At 40.8% G+C, this 20693-nt stretch overlaps 1 protein-coding gene across 4 annotated transcripts in view; it reads left to right on the top strand.

Moving 5' to 3' along the window:
• The window catches only part of LOC117518909 (lysine-specific demethylase 4A-like), a 279463-nt gene that overhangs the window by 189609 nt on the left and 69161 nt on the right, over nucleotides 1-20693 (top strand). For all 4 annotated transcript variants that reach the window (XM_034180171.1, XM_034180169.1, XM_034180170.1 and 1 more), the window contains one exon: nucleotides 9972-10160. In XM_034180171.1, coding sequence (XP_034036062.1) covers nucleotides 9972-10160 — 189 coding nt within the window. The remainder of the gene's footprint in view (nucleotides 1-9971; nucleotides 10161-20693) is intronic.

Below are 20693 nucleotides of genomic sequence, written 5' to 3'. Positions count from 1 at the left end.
TTGTTTTCTGATTGTTCACTTTTCTGTTCTCATGTTTAGGTCGTTCCTTGTTTAGGTCGTTTAGGTCGTTCCTTGTTTTGCATTCCGTCCTGAGTTTCTGATTTGTCTCTGTTCTCTGTTTTTCCTCTCTCCATGCATCTGCCCTTATGTCTTCATCTTTCACTTTGATTCTTCCTGCTTTGTTTTTTCATCCATTCACGCTCTTGCACCTGTTCACATGTCTTGGTCTCTTTCATCACTCCACTTTGTGTATTCCATTCCTCACTCTTGCACCATGTATAATCTTTGTCCAGTCACGGCCCCTTTCTAGATCATTCACCTGCACGTGCACCTTGTTCACACCAGCCTGTTTAAACTCCTCCCAGCCAACACACCTCTGCCAGCTTGTTGTGTCCGTACACTCTTGTATCAGTCCTGTTATTGCCTTGCTGTGTTTTCAAAATCTGCTCTGTGTTTTTGACTGCGCCTTTTGCCTCTACCCTGATGTCAGTGTTTGCTTGTGCCTCTGAACCCTGCTTGACCGTGACTGTGTTTTCGCCTGCCGCTGTTTGTACCTCCGCTCCATTGATTGATAACCTGTGTACTGTACCTGAGCCTGGAATAAAGACAATGATTTCTTTTACACCTAAGCCTGGTCTGGGAGTCAGCATCGAGGGTCCATCCTCTTCGGGTGCCAGGCACCATTCATTTCACACAAAGTTATTGCAGCAGGACCCAAGGATCCTCCACAGAGACCTAGTACCAAAGACATCCACTTTTCACCTTATAGTGCAGAAGATAACTGAAACAATCCTTCAAATGGTAATACAAGCACCAAATTGGGCAAAAATACTCTGTAGACATTACTCTTGAAAAAACTGACTGGCCACTTGAATTTTCAATAGGCTGCCAGGTTGGAGTCAGGGAAGAATTACACAGGGCTCAAAATTGGAAAATGCTCTAATCATATTAAAACTATACCACATTATTTGTCTGATCATAAATATTCCAAAAAGGTATGCTTTGGAGTATCTATGACTGAATGTTCTAGAGTTATGGGGTAAAGACAGTAAATTATTGGTTACATTAATAGGATTAACAAGTGAAATAGTTTTGACTGTGTTGAATGTTTGGTCTCACAAGTAATCGTCAAACAATGTCTACATCCATTGGATTCTTTGACATGTCATACAGAGCGTTTGGAAAGTATTCACAGCACTTCACTTTTTCCACTTCTGTTATGTTACAGGCTTATAGAGCACTTCGCTCTCAGACTGCAGGCTTACTTGTAGTTCCTAGGGTTTGTAAGAGTAGAATGGGAGGCAGAGCCTTCAGCTTTCAGGCTCCTCTCCTGTGGAACCAGCTCCCAATTCAGATCAGGGAGACAGACACCCTCTCTACTTTTAAGATTAGGCTTAAAACTTTCCTTTTTGCTAAAGCTTATAGTTAGGGCTGGATCAGGTGACCCTGAACCATCCCTTAGTTATGCTGCTATAGACTTAGACTGCTGGGGGGTTCCCATGATGCACTGAGTGTTTCTTTCTCTTTTTGCTCTGTATGCACCACTCTGCATTTAATCATTAGTGATTGATCTCTGCTCTCTTCCACAGCATGTCTTTTTCCTGGTTCTCTCCCTCAGCCCCAACCAGTCCCAGCAGAAGACTGCCCCTCCCTGAGCCTGGTTCTGCTGGAGGTTTCTTCCTGTTAAAAGGGAGTTTTTCCTTCCCACTGTCGCCATGTGCTTGCTCACAGGGGGTCGTTTTGACCGTTGGGGTTTTTACGTAATTATTGTATGGCCTTGCCTTACAATATAAAGCGCCTTGGGGCAACTGTTTGTTGTGATTTGGCGCTATATAAATAAAAATTGATTGATTGATTGATTATTCCAAAATGGATGAAATTTATGTTTTTCCACAAAATTCTACTCACAACACCCCATAATAACAATGTGAAACGTTTTTTTTTTGTAAATGTATAAAAAAAAAATAAAAAAAATAAGCAATCACATGTAAGTATTCACACTGATCATCCTTGAGATGATCAGTGGATTAATTAATTGGAGTCTACCTGGGGTAAATTCAGTTGATTGGACATGATTTGGAAAGACACACACCTGTCGACACAAAATGTCCCGCCCCACAGTTGACAGTCAGAGCACAAACCAAGTATGAAGTCAAAGGAATTGTCTGTAGACCTCAGAGACAGGATTGTCTGGAGGCGCAAATCTGGGGAAGGGTAGAGAAACATTTCTGCTGCTTTGAAGGTTCCAATGAGCACAGTGACCTCCATCATCTGTAAATGGAAGAAGTTCAGATCCATCAGGACTCTTCTAGAGCTGGCCGCCCCTCTAAACTGAGCGATCGGGGGAGCAGGACCTTAGTCATGGAAGTGACCAAGAACCTGATGGTCACTTTGTCAGAGCTCCAGCATTCCTCTGAGAAGAGAGGAGAACCTTCCAGAAGGACAACCATCTCTGCAGTAATTCACCAATCAGGACTGTATGGTAGAGTGGCCAGATGGAAGCCACTCCTTAATAAAAGGCACATGGCAGCCCACCTGGAGTTTACCAAAAGGCACCTGAAGGACTCTCAGACCAGGAGAAACAAAATTCTCTGGTCTGATGAGACAAAGATTGAACTCCTTGGCATCATGTTTGGAGGAAACCAGGCACCATCCCTACAGTGAAGCATGGTGGTGGCAGCATCATGCTGTGGGATGTTTTTTAGCAGCAGGAACTGGGAGACTAGTCAGGATTGACTAGGATTGAAGACAAGCATCCCAGTTAGTGACTTTAATCCACACAAAAGTGACTCATGATTGACATATTTTAATGGCTTTGAGAGGGGTTAAGAAGCAAACTTGCCGCTTCTGAAGAGCAGCGAATCAAAGAACCAATGAAGCAGCAGATTGAAGCACTGCTTCACTGGTTCAAGCTTCAAAGTGAAGTTGCGCTGCAGAAGTGGTTGATTACAGACCCGCTGCAGGGTCTGCAATCAACATAGAGAAATGATCATTTTCCCGACAAACACCCTCATGCACCCTGAAGGACAGATAAGGGAATCGTTAAGCAGAAAGGCTATTGATATCGGAGGATCAAATCATTTCTTAATGATACAGGAAAAGAACCGGTTCTAGATACCCAACCCCAATTAGGGATCTTCAATTGGTTCAAAATGCTGCTGCCAGACATTTGACATGAAGCAGAAAGTTTGACCACATTACACCCATTTTGGCGTGTCTTCACTAGCTTCCTGTCCCTGTGAGATCAGATTTTAAGATTCTGCTACTAGCCTATAAAATTACCTCCCTCCCTAGCTGACCTAATTAAACCCTACGTACCGGCCCGGGCATTGCGTTCTCATGGTGCAGGACTACTTTGTGTCCCTCGGGTGAATAAAAAGTCTGCAGGTCACAGAGCTTTCTCTTATTGTGCCTCTGTTCTGTGGAATGATCTCCCTGTGTCAATAAAACAGTCAGATTCTGTAGAGACGCTTTTAAATTCATTTTTATTAGGAGATGGAGCAGCCCACGGCCTCAACTTTATCTATAGTCTGCGTCTTTTAGTGAAGCTTAGGGCTAGTGGCCGGCGATCACCTTAGTATTTCTTTTGTTTTTTTGTTGCTTAATGCTGACAAATTATACTGTATTTGTTGTCTTTCTGATGTCTGATTCTGTTTTTTTTTTTCTCTCTGTTTTAGGTGCATCTCCATCCAGAGATGGGTGTGGTGTCTGTTTCTGTAACCCTCCTGTCCTGTGCACAGGCAACATTTCCTGGATATTAGTTTTGTGAATTGTTCTGTAAATTGTGTCAGTAGCATGGCCCAAGCAGAGGTTGACCCCTTTGAGTCTTGTCTGCTTGAGGCTTCTTCCTCAAATCATCAGAGGGAGTTTTTCCTTTCCACTGTTGCCTGTGTGCTTGCTCTGGGGGTTAGTAAGGTTATACCTTACTTGTGTGAAGCTTCTTGAGGCAACTTTGTTGTGATTTGGCGCTATGTAAATGTAAATGTAAAATGTAAATGTAGTTAATTTAGTTTTTAATTTCTTATATTTACTTTCAGCATCCTTAGTTCTAAATTTTAAAAAATTGCTTATACAACAGATTTTTTTCTTTCTACATGCATTCTGTAGCTCCTTTGTTATCCAAGGTTTGTCAACATACCATTTGTTACCTACTGTAGCCACAAGTGGGCAGTGCCTATTGTATAATTTTGAAGTAATAGAAGTAAATGATTCATATGATTTGTCACTATCCTCAATATAAATGTTGTACCAGTTTTGATGCAATAAATCTATTCTAAGATTTTCAATAGTTGGATCACTTATTTTCCTTAATAAATTACTAGTGTCATTATGATCATTTGTATCAACAGATAACACAAAAGCAGCAAAAACAGGTAAATGATCACTGACCAATTGTAAGTAATCCACCAGTTAAGTTCCCTTTAGTAACATTTGTTAATATATTATCAATACATTTTGCTGTATTTGTAGTTATCCTGCTTGGATGTGTAACTTTTGCATATATCCTAAGCGCAAAACAGTTAATAAATTCTGTTATTTGTGATTGACTATATGGATTTTAAAAATCTATATTGAAATCTCCACAAACAAATAAAAGCTTATTTATTTTGATGGTGTTATACATTTCTATCATTTTGTCCTCAAAACTATTAATGTTGGAAACAAGAATTCTATAAACATAACTTGTTCAGTGTAGTCAAACGTGTTCGGATTGAGCTCCTGCGCAGCAGTAACATAAATACAATCAGTTAACGTCATGTAATAATTAAAATCCACAGGTAAAAAAAAAATGCAGCTGAATGAAGTCTAATTCCGCGATATAAACCTGAAGTGCGATTACTCTGAATTTGTCCCATGACGAGAAAAAAAAAAACAACATTTTTCACCTGAGGAAGCAGACACTTAAAATGATCCAAGTCAGAAAGCTCTTTTGCCATCATGACTTTCGCTTCCTCTGGAGTTCTGTTTAATTTGATCCACATTTACAATTCCTTGTCCACGTCGCTTGTATTTTCTTTTGTTTCTGAAGCATTCAGGCTTGTCTTGCCGTGTCTGTGTTTTCTTTGTCAGGTGTTCATTTACGTACACCTCTGTTCCTCTAAGCTTTTTAGTTTGCCGCAACAACTCATTCTTAACTTTTCTGTTCGTGAACTGGACAATAATGGCCGGTTTAGACTTGTTGTCTTTCTTTAGAAGTGGATGACAATATGCAGTGTCACTGATGTTAATGTGGATGTTATTCAAGGATAAGAAATGGGTGATCTGCTGCGGGAGTGGATTTCTCCTAGCGTGTCATCCTCAATGCCTTTGCTGCAGGCCCTAGCTGTGGCCCTTGTGTATGACCGATGTTTGGTGTTGATCCTGTTATAACATCCTCCATCCTGTTCCAGTCCTGCATATACTGTGTATCAGTGGTGGGCACAGTTCCGCTAATCCGCTAGCCGCTAATTATTGAAGATAATGTCTTCATTATCGGATTAGCTTTTCAGATAACTTTGAAAACCATCATTGGACCAATTATCTTCTGATAAGTTTTGGTCCGATAATTTTTAGACCGCTAACATTTTTGCAGACGTTTTTTCTAGTAGAAGCACAGTTATATCCTCTACAAACCGAGAAGAACTGGTTCCAGAATAAACTGTTCTATCCTCTGCTGGCAAAGGAGAACTGGTCATAGAAAAGAAAAAAACTCATTTCTTTTGGCAATAGCACCCAAGTCATCCAGAGGCATAGAGTTTTAACTTAGGGTTAGAATTTTAACCAAACTAATTTCAGACAAGTTATTTAAATTAACATCACGTCTGAAGTTTTATAAAGTGAAAATATCAGCCTTGGTAATCTCATTCACATAAAATCTTTGGAAGATTGCCTTGCATCAGTGAGAAGTTGGATGTCTAGTAACTTCCTACTTTTAAATTCTGATAAGACTGAAGTGATGGTTCTTGGTCCAGCGAGGTATCGGCATCAATTTGATCAGTTAGCGCTTAGCTTAGGTTCGTATGTTATACATCATACGGATAAAGTGGGGAATTTTGGAGTAATTTTTGATCCTGTGTTGTCTTTTGACCGCCACATTAGAGACATTGCGAGGACTGCTTTCTTCCATTTGCGAAATATAGCGAAGATTCGTCCCATCCTGTCTTTGGCTGATGCTGTGACTTTGATTCATGCATTTGTCTCTTCCAGATTAGATTATTGTAATGCTCTATTTTCTGGTTTACAGCAGTCCAGGATTAGGGGTCTTCAACTGGTACAAAATGCTGCTGCCAGACTTTTGATACAAAGCAGAAAATTTGACCACATTGTGCCCGTTTTGGCGTCCCTGCACTGGCTCCCAGTTGCTGCAAGATCGGATTTTAAGGTACTATTATTAGTTCATAAGATTGTTCATGGACTTGCACCTCCCTATCTAGCTGACCTGGTACCAGCTCAGGCCCTGCATTCTCAGGGTACAGGACTTCTATGTGTTCCCAGGGTGAGTAAAAAGTCTGCCGGTCACAGAGCTTTCTTCTACCATGCCCCACCTCTGTGGAACAATCTCCTGGCACACGTACGGCAGTTGGATACTGTGGAGACTTTTAAATCACGTTTAAAGAGTCATTTGTTTTCCTTGTTTTATCATTAGTGTTATGTGTTTTTATTTTTGTATTCTTTTTTGTTTTTGTCTTTTTATTGTTTTTAAATTTTTAATTCAGTTTTTTCTGTTTTTATGTTGTGTGAAGCACCTTGAGACGATTTCATAGTGAATTGGCACTATATAAATTAATAAATTTGATTTGATTTGATCAGATATAGTTTTTTTTTTTTTTTAAGTAATGCACTAAATTTGAAGATTTTAGTGTGGACATGGTGTGTGGAGTGCATTATGGGTAAAAGTTCACAATAGGAGAAATGCATTTGAGACGCTCTGATCAGGCTCCACACAGACAACAGCATTAAACTCTTTGTATATTGTGCCTAAAACTCTCATGAATATATTCTCTGGGTTTATAGGCGTTGTTATTGTGTTTGTTTTATGTAAAAATGCCAGAAGAAGCCCAGGTTGCTTTTTCAAAAGCCGAAATTGTGATTCAGGCCCTGTGATATAACCGGTGTCAAAATGCATAGACCACTGCCATCTACTGCCGACCGGTTATATCACAGTGTTGTCGACCGCAGGATTTTAAAATTATCTGTAGGATTCCAAAACTTGAGACAAAACAAATCATAGATCTGACAAGTTTAGTTGTACAGTGTGTGGTGTCAGCCACACGGTAAAAACAACACACACAAACAGATTTCACACACGAACATTCCCAGGTCAGACACCTCGCTTTCTGATTGACTGCATGTCACATTTAGCTCCTCACATCCTTCTGAGCAGATCAGAGCGCTCTTACAAACCACACACGGCAGGAATATCTGATAAGATTATATTTAGCATCATCACGATTGTCGGGGTGTCCTTAAGATTGTTGGAAGGGGAAGATCGGGTCCGATGTCGGCCTAATTATTTTGCCATGTGAACCAAGCTTGATGTTATGATGCCTCACGGAGCGACTGATTGATCTGTTATAACACCGCACTTAACATGTTTTCACTATTATTTGATTTCTTTGTGTGACTGACATCGTTATTCAAGCATTCAAAAGGTGATTACTACCGCCAAACAATTCCAACACACAAAGTTTTTTAACAGTTTTTGTTATTGAAAGAAACCTTGTCTCCCTAACCGAATAGAGCTGTGATGTCATCACGCGTGCGCTTAGGCGCCGTCTAGTGGGATCTTGAAAATTTCTTTCATTTTTATACAAATGAAAAAAATGACATTTTACAAAAGCAAATTTATTTGTAAACACCAACACGTTACATTGATTCACTTGTGTTGGTTTTTACACAGAATGAATGACAACCAATCAACCAATCAGTATGAGCGGAGGCTTAGTTACCCATAATCCCCTTTGGGGATCTGTGTGTTAATGTTCAAATCTTCAGAATTAGTGCATTATTTTAAAATTAATAGATGTGTTATATATCACTTTGTACATTTTAAGAGGTTACATTAATGTAGTTATTCTATCCGGAATAATTTTATTTTTAAAGCAAAACCATAATTCAAACCTGCTTTCCATTTCAAGACCTCTGCCTCATTGTGGGACCACTGTATCCTGTCAGGGTAAATGATGCTTTCCTACAGCAGGGGGCAGAGCGCACAAAGACAGGCGCTGGCTCATTAGCTGTTTGGGTTTGATTGCCTTTGGTTTTATCTGAAGCTTTGGCAGTGTTTAAACTCAAAATCAGCTTCTTAGTAGCTGAGAGGGTATGGGAGGCAAAATTTAAAGCTATCGGTTATCTGTGGCTTCCGATAGTTTTTAGGCGGTTTAGCGTTAAAAAAGATAACTTTTCTGTTAGCTGATTACCAGTTATTGAATCTAACGTTTTGGTTAGCCGTGCCCACCACTGCTGCATATACTGTTCCAGTTCATCCACTTGTTTTTCCAGAAGTCTGATTTTGTTGTCTTTCTCCTGCATCATTTCCTAAGGTCACGAACCTCTTCAATGGGCCAAGTAGTTCAGTTTGACAACACTGCTGAGTTCTTCTGACATAAAGTTCAATGACTGTCTTATCTCCTACATGTCTTCTCCACTTATTGCCTTTTTTGTTGGCATGATGAACAATTGACTCTGCTACGGTGCAAGAAATCACGGCGGACTAACTAGCTTAGTGAGCTATAAACCATTTATGATTTGTATTTTCTTTTGTTTCCGAAGGATTTGGGCTTGTCTTGCTATGTGAACGTTTTTATTTTTCAGGTGTTCCATTTTTTACCCCACAACTCAAGAACATTCAGTAATAAATGGTCTAAACTATACCTTTTTGGAATCTTTATACTATAAATAAATAAAATTGAATTGATGAAGGCATCACGGTGTCTTAATGGTTAGCACTGTTGCCTCACAGCAAGAAGGTCATGGCTTTGCATCCCACCGGTTCCTTGTGTGGAGTTTGCATGTTCTCCCCATGTTCACATGGGTTCCCTCCAGGTGCTCCGGCTTCCTCCCATTTCCAAGACATGCCTGTTAGGTGAACTAGTGACCCTAATTGACCGTAGGTGTGTTTTGGTATGTGAATGCGTTTGTCTCTCTATATGTGGCCCTGCGTTGGACAGGCGTCCTCTCCAGGGTGAACCCTGACGCTCGCCCAGTGACCACTATGATTGGCTCCTGCTCCCCGTCACCCTTAACTGGACTAAGAGGGTATAGAAAATGGATGCACAAATAATTTCTTTAAACTTTCAAGACATCTGGGAACTATAATCCCACCAGCCTATCCTGGGTCTTCCGTGGCATCCCCTCCCAGTTGGGCGTGTTTGGGGAGATGGCCAGGGGCTTCCTTACAAGGTCACCATGAAGTATCACAATATAATTTTAAGCTGATATATTACCCTCTATTTTATGTTGTGACCAAAACACACCCATGACCAATGTTGGTGACTAACTGTAATCCCTTTGCTCACTGCATCCTCTTTTGATTGCTCAGATTTCACACTTCATGAATCACATTGTGGACTTTGACATGCCCCAAGTACAGTGGAGCCACTGGAAGACCCTAACCCGCCTGGAAGAAGTGGGGTACTAGGGAATACCCAAGGGCTACAGCCAGACACACCAGGCATCTATCTTTAAGATGTACATTCCTCTTTGGGGATTAATCCTGGATGGAGTTTTCCTCATGCTGGCCATCCTGGTTGCTGGAGGGTCATGGTGGCTTCCGTGGGCTGTTCTGTGGTATCGTTACACCTACAGAAACAGTTATATATGTAAACAAATAATTTGAAATCAAATCTTCAAATGGCATGGTGGTGTACAGTGGAGGCTAATAGCCAGAGTAATGACATTGCGCGGGAAGAACTCTGCTCCATGGAGGAGGATTTGATGCTGTGGAAACAGTTTCTGATGAACATATGGTCTGGTCTGATCTACTCTGACAGAAATGTTACTACTGTAAGAAGCGGATGAAGAAGGTGTCTGGCTGCTGTGTGCAGTGCTCCCATGGCCGCTGTCCCACCGCCTATCACCCAACCTGTGCCCAGGCAGCTGGAGTCCTAATGCAGCCTGATGATTGGCCCTTTGTGGTTCATGTGACTTGCTGTCGACATAAAGGTCCCATTCATACTGAGGTGAGTAACTGTTCAGTTCAACTGAATGTATTTATGGAGCACTAAATCAAAACATAAGTTGCCACAAGGCACTTCAAGGGGCTAAGATATACCCTTACCAAACCCTGAGCAACTCCCAGACTCAGAGGGGTGACCTACTGCAAACTAATTATAACAAATAAAGTACTTACAAAGAATTTTTAAACATGCAAACAAAATTGAAAGTCCTTATTCAACGTCCCCGAGAAGTAGTCCATCTCAAATTTATATCATCCTTCAACTCCAGGTGGTCAGGCAGGGGACCTTCAGGTAACTCAGCCACCATGGAAGATCAACAGCACCTCAAAAAACAGAGACAGAGCAGGACAAATAACTCACAGACACTAATTCGCAGCAGCAAACCAACAGATTAACAGGATGACGATGTGGTCACCAGCAGATAGTCCTCTGATCACTGCTCCATTATTAACAACAAAATTTAAGATGGAGTGGGAAGATTGGAGTTCAGTACAACACTGATATGTTTGTCAAATGAAAATGAGAAGAGGTGAGTCTTTAATCTGGATTTAAATGTTTCAACACAGAGATTGTTGCACAGAACAGGTGCACAGTAAGAGAAAGCTCTGTGGCCTACTTCTTTTTAACCTTTTGAACCCACAGTGGCCCGGTGTCCTGAGAACACTGTCTCAAAACAAAAGTATCTGTCACGGTTCGGTGGTGGAGCCGGGAACAGAGTCAGATAGCCCTACAATGAAGAGCAGCCAGGAACACGGGATGGGGAAAAGAATAGTTTATTTGACACCAGTGGTAAGAAGACAGTCCCATTAGACAATCCCACGGCTCCTCTTCTTGGTCAAGGGTACAGGGGGACTTAAGGCTTCTTTACTAAAGGTGCAGTCCAACCTCAGGTGTGAAAGTGCAGATCACAAACACAGGCTTCTTCCTTGGTATCTGTGCAGACAAACTCAGAGTAAGAGCGCAAACGGAAACTCCGATATAGTCTTTTGGTATCTGTGCAAACTGGTCAGAGCAGATAACTCAGGTACTTCTTTATGTGCAGACAAAAACTTAAAGTAGGTTAACTCAGGTGTTTCTTTGAAGTGTAGACAAAAAGTCAAAATATCATCTTTACTATTGGTGCAGACAGTCTGAGGAACTTCCTCCTCAAATGATAGTTCATCCAAAAACCAAACATTCCTTACAGGAAGGAGCGTATAAACTAAACAGACGCTCAGTCTTCTGGGCCAAAAACATTTAAAAGAACAAAGTCCAACAATTGCCTCAACAGAGGGAGAGTAAAGACATAACTCTTCTTTCTTCAAATAGAGGGAGAATATAAAATGCTAATCTTCTCCTGGCAGTAAGCACAAGGAATTAAAGAGCAGCAAAACTAAGACCAGGGATGTGTAATGAACCCAGAAGAACACCAGAGGGAAGCAGAGAGGAAACAGACATGTAAGTGACTCACCAGAACACCAAAGGGAGATAAAGAGAAGCGCTGGAGTTATGGGCGGAGGCAGACAGAGTAAATGAGGGCAGAAGAAGAGTGAACACAGAAACAGACTAAAGCCCTGGTCCCACAGAATAATGAAGGATGAATAATGAGTCATGTAACTTTTTTTTTTTTTTTTGGTATGAATCCAGTTATTCAACAATTGTCTCTGTTTCTTTCTTTATTGTTTATTTGATGAGGACAATGCACATTATACCATGGTCAGTGAGAATTCCATGTCTAACTGGCGTGCATTATTTTCGTGTATACGCACACGTAGTTTGGCGAGTTAAGTCACTGTTATAATCACTCCGCTGTGGTCGTCGCCATAGCAACGCGCAAATCAGTTGGCGCAGATCAGCTGTGTTTTGAGGTGAATGACAGAAACCCGATAAAACATGGATTTCCAAGTGAATTTTAATATTTTTGGCCAAAATAAAACGTTTGAGGAATGGACAGAGGAGGAGAGCAAACGAGAAGAACAGCAAAAGCAACGGCGTAAAGATTTAACATCAGACGAACTGGACAAGATTGAAGACGGGAAAGAAGAAGAGAATGGTTCTATCCTTGCGGGCTGCCGAGTGCTGCGCATCAAAATAGCGAGCGTAGTTTCTCGACCTGTTGCCAGTTCGCCACAGCTCCACACAGCAGAGAGGGGAGCGGTGTGAGTGGCCCGCTGCGGCGCGGGCCGCAGACTTCGTAAGCACATCGGAGATACAACATAAAATAGGCCCAAATACTCACACATTTTTATCAAGTTATGTTAAATAAATATTTGTGTGTTCGCTCACTGTGTGGGACCATGGTATAAGCGGATTAAACAACTCGAAGCCGTGGTGTTTTAGACTCTGCGTTGTGCATTCAAACCGTATTAGGCACGGCTTCTCGTTGTTTAATCCTTACTTAATGAACACTTTGTACATTTTCATGCCTTAGTGTAAATATGCCAGATTTAGATAAAAGCTACTAGGTTAGGATCTCTATGTCTAATGAATTCCTCCAGAGGAGGAGGGGCTAGGCCATGGAGAGTTTTGTAGATGAGACAAGCACGCTTAAACATTATAAAGTTGTTAAAACTTAAAAGGTGGTATTTCTCCAGAATTTCACAGTAATGAGTGGAATATGGCTTTTTAGTAAACACTTTGGCTTTTTTATAAAGTTGCTCTAAGGGTTTTAGTACTGTCATACCAGCAAATGACCATATTGTGCAGCAATATTCAATATGAGACAGGATCATACAATGAAGGTACGATCTAGCAGCAGCAGTCGAAATACAAAGCCTGATTTGTTTAAAGTTTTGAAGATTACATTTTACAGTGTTAACTTTTTTCCCTTGTTTTTTGAAGGAAAGTTTAGAGTCCAAGATGATCCCAAGGTACTTGAAATGGGATACAGTTTCATGTACCTCTCCACCTATTGACACTTGTGGGAGAATAGTGACTCTGAGAGGCTCTTAAAGGCAGAATATTTAGCTAAGGAGGCTCATCTCTGAGCGTAGTGCTAATTTCAAGAAGTTCAAAATTTAGCAACAACAGTGTGGGGCAGTTTGTGTAGGAGTTATTACAAGGACAAACAAGGATTTTAGAGGCATGTTTGTGGTGAGGACAGTCTGTTTAAAGCCCATTATCCGAGCACCTGGCGCTACGAGGACAGGACAGGCTATTTGGCTCAGCCCTCTTGTGCACTACAATCTCACCTGCTTTGTGCGCTGTATATAAAATAATTATTTTGTAGTGGATTAATCATTTTCTGTCAGTTTGGATGTTGAAAACACCTCTAGTCGCTTCTGGAAACACAGAGGACCGTTTCATTTGCAGCTTTTTTCCTTTCTCTGTCTCATCCACTGAGGTGGAGAACATATTTGGAATAGCCTAAAAGGTAAATTATTTGTAATGTTTTAATCGCTTGGTAAAGCACCTGCATGTTCATTCCATCTTTATAAGGAGCTGTAAAAGTATGTTCATAATAGATATAATATCTTGTTATAATTGATCAGATGAGGCGTGCTCTGTGCGCGCTGATGCAATGCCTCGTACTCAAGATGAGCATTTACGCAGAACGCGAGCTTGCAATAGAGCGATTTTGCAGACAATAACAGACAAACACAACATTAAAAGTTGGATCACCAGTGTCAAAATGACTGTAAGCAAGGGCGCAATTTAGAACTAGAAATTGGGGGGGACAAAGTGCAAGGCCCGCAGGGTTGAAGCCCATAGGCCGAGCCAGCGGTTTCTAGATAAGCTCAGATGCATTCTGAGCATCCAGAACAGTATTTTTAATGTTTTGAGAAGACCATAAAGTGGACACCATTTGACTTATGCAATTTGAAACTGTGGATATTAAGTATATAAGTACTTTATTCTGAGAATAGCCAGCACTTATTTTATTAACATCCTGGTGTAAGGTATCACCACATGTGTAGAACTCAAAAAGAATGATAGTTTGAGTTTTCATTTAAAAAAAAAACTGAAATGTGGTAAAATATATTCATAAATATGAAAGAACAGGCTCTTAATAATTATTAACTATCGCATACGGTACTTTTTTTCTCAAGATTTGTTTTTGCATAAGTTTGAAAAAACAACAGATCATAAGTTTAGGATAAATTACTTATCATGAATTTAATTTTCAAAGTGGCACTAATGACAACACTCATACTGAACATAATTTCGCTTGCATAGACTGATTTCGGAGATCAAGTAATTGCAGATGGGCTTTCTGAGGTCCCAGATAGCTTTTCTGATTTCCTTTTCTAACTTTCAGAATTTAGTAAATCAGCATATGGTCCATTGATACTTATGTGTAGACACTAGTCCCTAGAGGCAACTATTTTTGGTTTCAAATCTGGGCAAATGCAGTCCCAGAAAATTCCGAATGTGACAAACAAGAAACAGGTGTTGTAAACAAGTCAGTGCTGCTAAAAATACAAACTTGCAGAAACAAAGATACTATTCTGACATGGTTTTGCACATAAGACTGACATGGTTTGCACATAAGATTGGCATAGCATGTTTCAAGTACACACATATATGTCAGAAGGTGGGGGGGACATACCATATTCTGTCCCCCCTGGTTGAAAAGGTGGGGGGGACATGTCCCCCCTATCCCCCACCAAATTGTGCCCGATGACTGTAAACCGCGGAAGAAATAAAACCAATGAGAAGAAGCGCAGAGGCGACTCTCCAGCTGGTTGTAGCTTGTTTATGGATGTGTTGGTGACGTTGGTGCACGTTTAGGCATGGGTTTAGTCCAAACCTCCAGCCCTTCCACACTTTGAAGGGACCAAGGCTGAGTCTCAATTCTACCCCTCAGCCGTTCCCCTTACCCCTACCCCTCCATTTTGCGCGGGCACAAGAGATGCAGGGGTGTCTCAATTCTCTTTTTGGAGTGAGGCGGAGGGGTAGGCGAAGGGCTTCAAACCCCTCCGTTTGGAGTGAATCTGGATGCACACTCCGTTTGGAGGGGTAGGAGGAGCTTACTGCTGTCTCCGAAAAAATAAACATGGCGCCGAAAGAGCCACACAAATGAAGCGGCTTTCATTACAAATTACGCTGTTTAGAAAGCTATAACGTGCCAAAAAACTTTACAGGCAGTTGTCTATGACAGCAACGTGTATGCTGCTGGATGCATGTTGCATCCAGTTGTTGTTCTGAAGAATATCGTAACGTCGCTCGTGTGCTGAGGCGTTATAATGCACATACACACGAACGCTACGATAAGACACTTTTATATCTCACAACGGAGAAAATCATGATAAAGGATAAGCACGTTAATTTGTATGGTCATAAATCTTTGTATAATATCAATCCCTGCTGTTCTGAGATCTGCTGTTCAGATCTGTAACGTGTGTGTATTTAGTAAACAAACGGAGCCCTGAGTGCACTCGTCTCCTAATAAGCTTTCAGGCAGAAAATGAGAAGTTTCATCAATGGGAATAAGTTGGCAAACATCTACACACATGTATATGTGTAAAACATAACCTGACGTCCTAATAGACTGATATTATTTGTCAAGGAAATTTCTAAAGGAAATGGGGCTGGATGCAAAAAATGGGAGAATTTGAAAAAGAAATATTAACGTAACGAGATGCAGCCCAGAACATAACATACAGGTGCTGGTCATATAATTAGAATATCATGAAAAAGTTGATTTATTTCAGTAATTCCATTCAAAAAGTGAAACTTGTATAATGTATACATTCATTACACACAGACTGATATATTTCATGTTTATTTTAAATAAATAAACAGTTAGTATTTTATATGATTGTGTGTCTTTTTTTTAATTTTTTTTATTGTGTTTTAATCTTATTTCATTTTATTCTGCTTTTAAATGATGTTTGTGAAGCGCCTTGAGGCGATTAGTCGTGATTTGGCGCTATATAAATTAATAAATTATTATAAATTATTTTAATTAGTAATGAATTAATTACTAATCAATCAATTAATGATTAATCAAACAATATTAATTACTATTATTGATTAATTATTAGTATTAACATTAATAAATTACTAAATCATTTATTATTAATACTATTAATTATTATTATTATAAATTACAAATTAATTAAATTAATTAACATGACATGATTGTGATGCATCAAAGAAATCTGCGACTTCTTCTATTTCTTTGCATTTACGCAGAAAGGCGAGAAAATAAAAAGAGCAAACAGGCTACTGCAACAAGTTGCATTTCAGTTGCCATGTTAACAAACAGTGAAAACGGCAGTTTGAGACGGGTAGTTTTTTTTTCTCTTAAGGCGGAGGGGTGTCTCAATTCATAGGGCTAGAGGCATACACCTTCGCCTTACCCCTTGTTTTAAAGGGGTAGGCGTAGGGGTAGGGGTAGGGCCAAGGGGAAGGGGTACAAAAGAGAATTGAGATTGGGGGCAAGTGTGGACGGGGCTCAAATGACAGGTCAGTCGTGGCTCATTAGAGGCTGATACCTGGCACATGCGAGGTACTTAGAGGCAAATAGAGGCTTCTTCATAGTGGATACGTGATACATACAGTGGGGGAAATAAGTATTTGATCCACTGTCAGTTTTGCAGGTTTTCCTACCTGCAAAGACCGGAGAGGTCTGTAATTTTTATCGTAGGTACACTTCAACTGTGAGAGACAGAATCTAAAAAAAAATATCCAGAAAATCACATTGTGTGATTTGTACAATGTGTGATTTGTATGATTTTCAAATAATTCATTTGCAAACCAGCAGTTACTTAGTGAGACCCAGATAAGGAGGCTCACTGACACTGTGAGGGTGACATTTTGTCTATGTGACACAGTGAAGCAAATAAGTATTTGATCCACTGTCAATTCTGCAAGTTTTCTGTCATTTTTATCGTACGTACACTTCAACTGTGAGAGACAGAATCTAAAAAAAAATTAAAAATCAGAAAATCACACTATGATTTTTAAATAATTAATTTGCACTTTATTGCATGAAATAAGTATTTGATCACCTACCAACCAGCTAGAATTCTGGCTCTCACAGACCTGTTAATTCTTCTTTACGAAGCCCTCCTATTCTGCACTCTTTACCTGTATTAATTGCACCTGTTTGAACTTGTTACCTGTATAAAAGACACTTGTCCACACACTCAATCAATGACACTCCAACCTGTCCACCATGGCCAAGACCAAAGAGCTGTCTAAGGACACCAGGGACAAAACTGTAGACCTGCACAAGGCTGGGATGGACTACAGGACAACAGGCAAGCAGCTTGGTGAGAAAACAAAACTGTTATGATTATTTTTTAGAAAGTGGAAGAAACACAAGATGACTCAATCTTCCTCAGTCTGGGATTCCATGCAAGATCTCACCTTGTGGGGAAAGGATGATTCTGAAAAAGCTCAGAACTACACAGGAGGACCTGGTCAATGACCTGAAGAGAGCTGGGACCACAGTCACAAAGATTACATTAGTAACACACAATGCCGTCATGGTTTAAAATCCTGCAGGGCAGCAAGGTCCCCCTGCTCAAGCTAACACATGTCCAGGCCCGTTTGAAGTTCACCAGTGACCATTTGGATGATCCAGAGGAGGCATGGGAGAAGGTCATGTGGTCAGATGAGACCAAAATAGAGCTTTTTGGAATCAACTCCACTTACCATGTTTAGAGGATGAGAACAACCCCAAGAAAACCATCCCAACTGTGAAGCATGGGGGTGGAAACATCATACTCTGGGGATGCTCTTCTGCAAAGAGGACAGGGCGGCTGCACTGTATTGAAGGGAGGATGGATGGGGTCATGTATTGCGACATTTTGGAAAACCACCTCAGTCAGAGCATTGAAGATGAGTCATGGCTGGGTCTTCTAGCATGACAATGACCCCAAACACACAGCCAGGGCAACTAAGGATGGGCTCCGTAAGAAGCAGAAGGTCCTGGAGTGCCCAAGCCAGTCTCCAGACCTGAACTCAATAGAAAATCTTTGGAGGGAGCTGAAACTCCAAACCTGAAAGATCTGAAGAAGATCTGTATGGAGGAGTGGACCAAAATCCCTGTTGCAGTGTGTGAAAACTTGGTCAAGAACTACAGGAAACGTCTGACCTCTGTAATGGCAGACAAATGTTTCTGTACCAATTGTTAAGGTCTGTTTTTCTAGGGGATCAAATACTTACAGTGAAGAAAATAAGTATTTGAACACCCTGCGATTTTGCAAGTTCTCCCACAAAGAAATCATGGAGGGGTCTGAAATTTTCATCTTAGGTGCATGTCCACTGTGAAACACATAATTTATCCATCCATCCATCCGTCCATATTCTTCCGCTCATCCAAGGTCGGGTCGTGGGGGCAGCAGCTCAAGCAAAGCCGCCCAGACCTACCGATCCACACACACCTCCCCCAGCTCCTCCGGGATGATCCAGAGGAGGCATGGGAGAAGGTCATGTGGTCAGATGAGACCAGAATAGAGCTTTGTGGAATCAGGACGACTGCACCGTATTGAAGGGAGGATGGATGGGGTCATGTATTGTGAGATTTTGGCAAACAACCTCCTTCCCTCAGTAAGAGCATTGAAGATGGGTCATGGCTGGGTCTTCCAGCATGACAATGGCCCAAAACACACAGCCAGGGCAACTAAGGAGGGGCTCCATAAGAAGCATTTCAAGGTCTTGGAGTGGCCTGGCCAGTCTCCAGACCTGAAGTCAATAGAAAATGTTTGGAGGGAGCTGAAACTCCAAACCTGAAAGATTTCGAGAAGATCTGTATGGAGGAGTGGACCAAAATCCCTTCTGCAGTGTGTGCAAACCTGGTGAAAAACTACAGGAAACGTTTGACCTCTGTAATTGCAAACAAGGGCTACTGTACCAAATATTAACATTGATTTTCACAGGTGTTAAAATACTTATTTGCCGCAATAACATACAAATACATTATTAAAAAGTCGTACATTGTGATTTACAGATTTTTTTTTTTTTTAGATTATGTCCTAAGATGAAAATTTCAGGACCTTCCATGATTTCTAAGTGGGAGAACTTGCAAAATCGCAGGGTGTTCAAATACTTATTTTCGTCACTGTATTTCATGCAATAAAATGCAAATTAATTATTTAAAAATTATACACTGTGATTTTCTGGATTTTTATGCCCTGCGCAGCGCTTGCGCCACGAGATGGGGAATAAAAAGGACAGTCCGTCCATCCATCTGTCCGGCCGCAATTCTTTCACCGCAACGTAGCTCGGCACCTATTGTTCACATAAACTTCATATTTGGTGGGTACATGCCTTGGAGGAATACTTTGCATGGGTTCGAAGGCCGGTGACCTTGACCTACTTTTGAAGGTCACCAGTGGTCACAACTGTCAAATCCTTCACCGCAACGTAGCTCAGCACCTATTGCTCACAGAAACTTCATATTTGGTGGGTACATGGCTTGGTGGAGTGCTTCGCATCGGTTTGAAGGCCAGTGACCTTGACCTACTTTTGAAGGTCACCAGTGGTCACAACTGTCAAATCCTTCACCGCAACGTAGCTCAGCACCTATTGCTCACAGAAACTTCATATTTAGTGGGTACATGGCTTGGAGGAGTGCTTCGCATGGGTTTGAAGGCCAGTGACCTTGACCTACTTTTTAAGGTCAACAGTGGTCACAACTGTCAAATCCATTGCCGCAACGTAGCTCGGTACCTATTGCTCACAGAAACTTCATATTTGGTGGGTACATGCCTTAGAGGAGTACTTCACATGGGTTTGAAGGCCAGTGACCTTGACCTACTTTTCAAGGTCACTAATGGTCACAACTGTCAAATCCTTTGCCATAATGTAGCTTGGCACCTTTTGCTCATAGAAACTTCATATTTGGTGGGTGCATGCCTTGGAGGAGTACTTCACATGGGTTTGAAGGCCGGTGACCTTGACCTCTGTTTCATTGTCACCAGTGGTTGCAATTGTTTTGAAGGCTGGTGACAGTGACCAACTTTTTATGGTCACCGTTTGTCACATCCTCTAAATAAATATTATGCTAATCTCCAATTTTTTCATTGTATATCCCAGTTTCATCAAACACTTAAGGCTTCAACCAAATACCCACCCCATACAAGTACATACAGTATTACTGCACTTTGCATGGAAAATAATACTGCACGCGGGGCATTTCGTGATGAATGTCTCTAGTTTTTTTAGATTCTGTCTCTCACAGTTGAAGTGTACCTATGATAAAAAAAAAATACAGACCTGTCCATTCTTTGTAGGTGGAAAAACCTGCAAAATTTACAGTGGATCAAATACTTTTCCTACTGGATATACCTGAATCATTATTTGAATAATCACTGACAAATCCGTACGTAGGTCATTATTCATGGCTTTATTATTTGGTGGGACCAAGGCTTAATACAGACAGTGGAACTGAGATCAGTGAAAACAGATATAATAAGAGGCTGACAAAAAGGCAGACTAAAACCTGATGACAGACGGGGCCTTGTCAAGTACCAATAAGAGTACTGTGAAAGTAGTGAACTAATAAGTAGTATAATGCACTACATTCCTTTTATTTGAATGAAACAAGCTCTTGCATTAATATTATTTGGAAAGACTTTATATCTGAAGAAAAATAAAGAATAA

This window comes from Thalassophryne amazonica, chromosome 10 (assembly GCF_902500255.1).
Source record: "Thalassophryne amazonica chromosome 10, fThaAma1.1, whole genome shotgun sequence".
NCBI classification, from domain to species: Eukaryota; Metazoa; Chordata; class Actinopteri; order Batrachoidiformes; family Batrachoididae; genus Thalassophryne; species Thalassophryne amazonica.
This window is presented reverse-complemented; position numbering and strand designations above follow the sequence as displayed.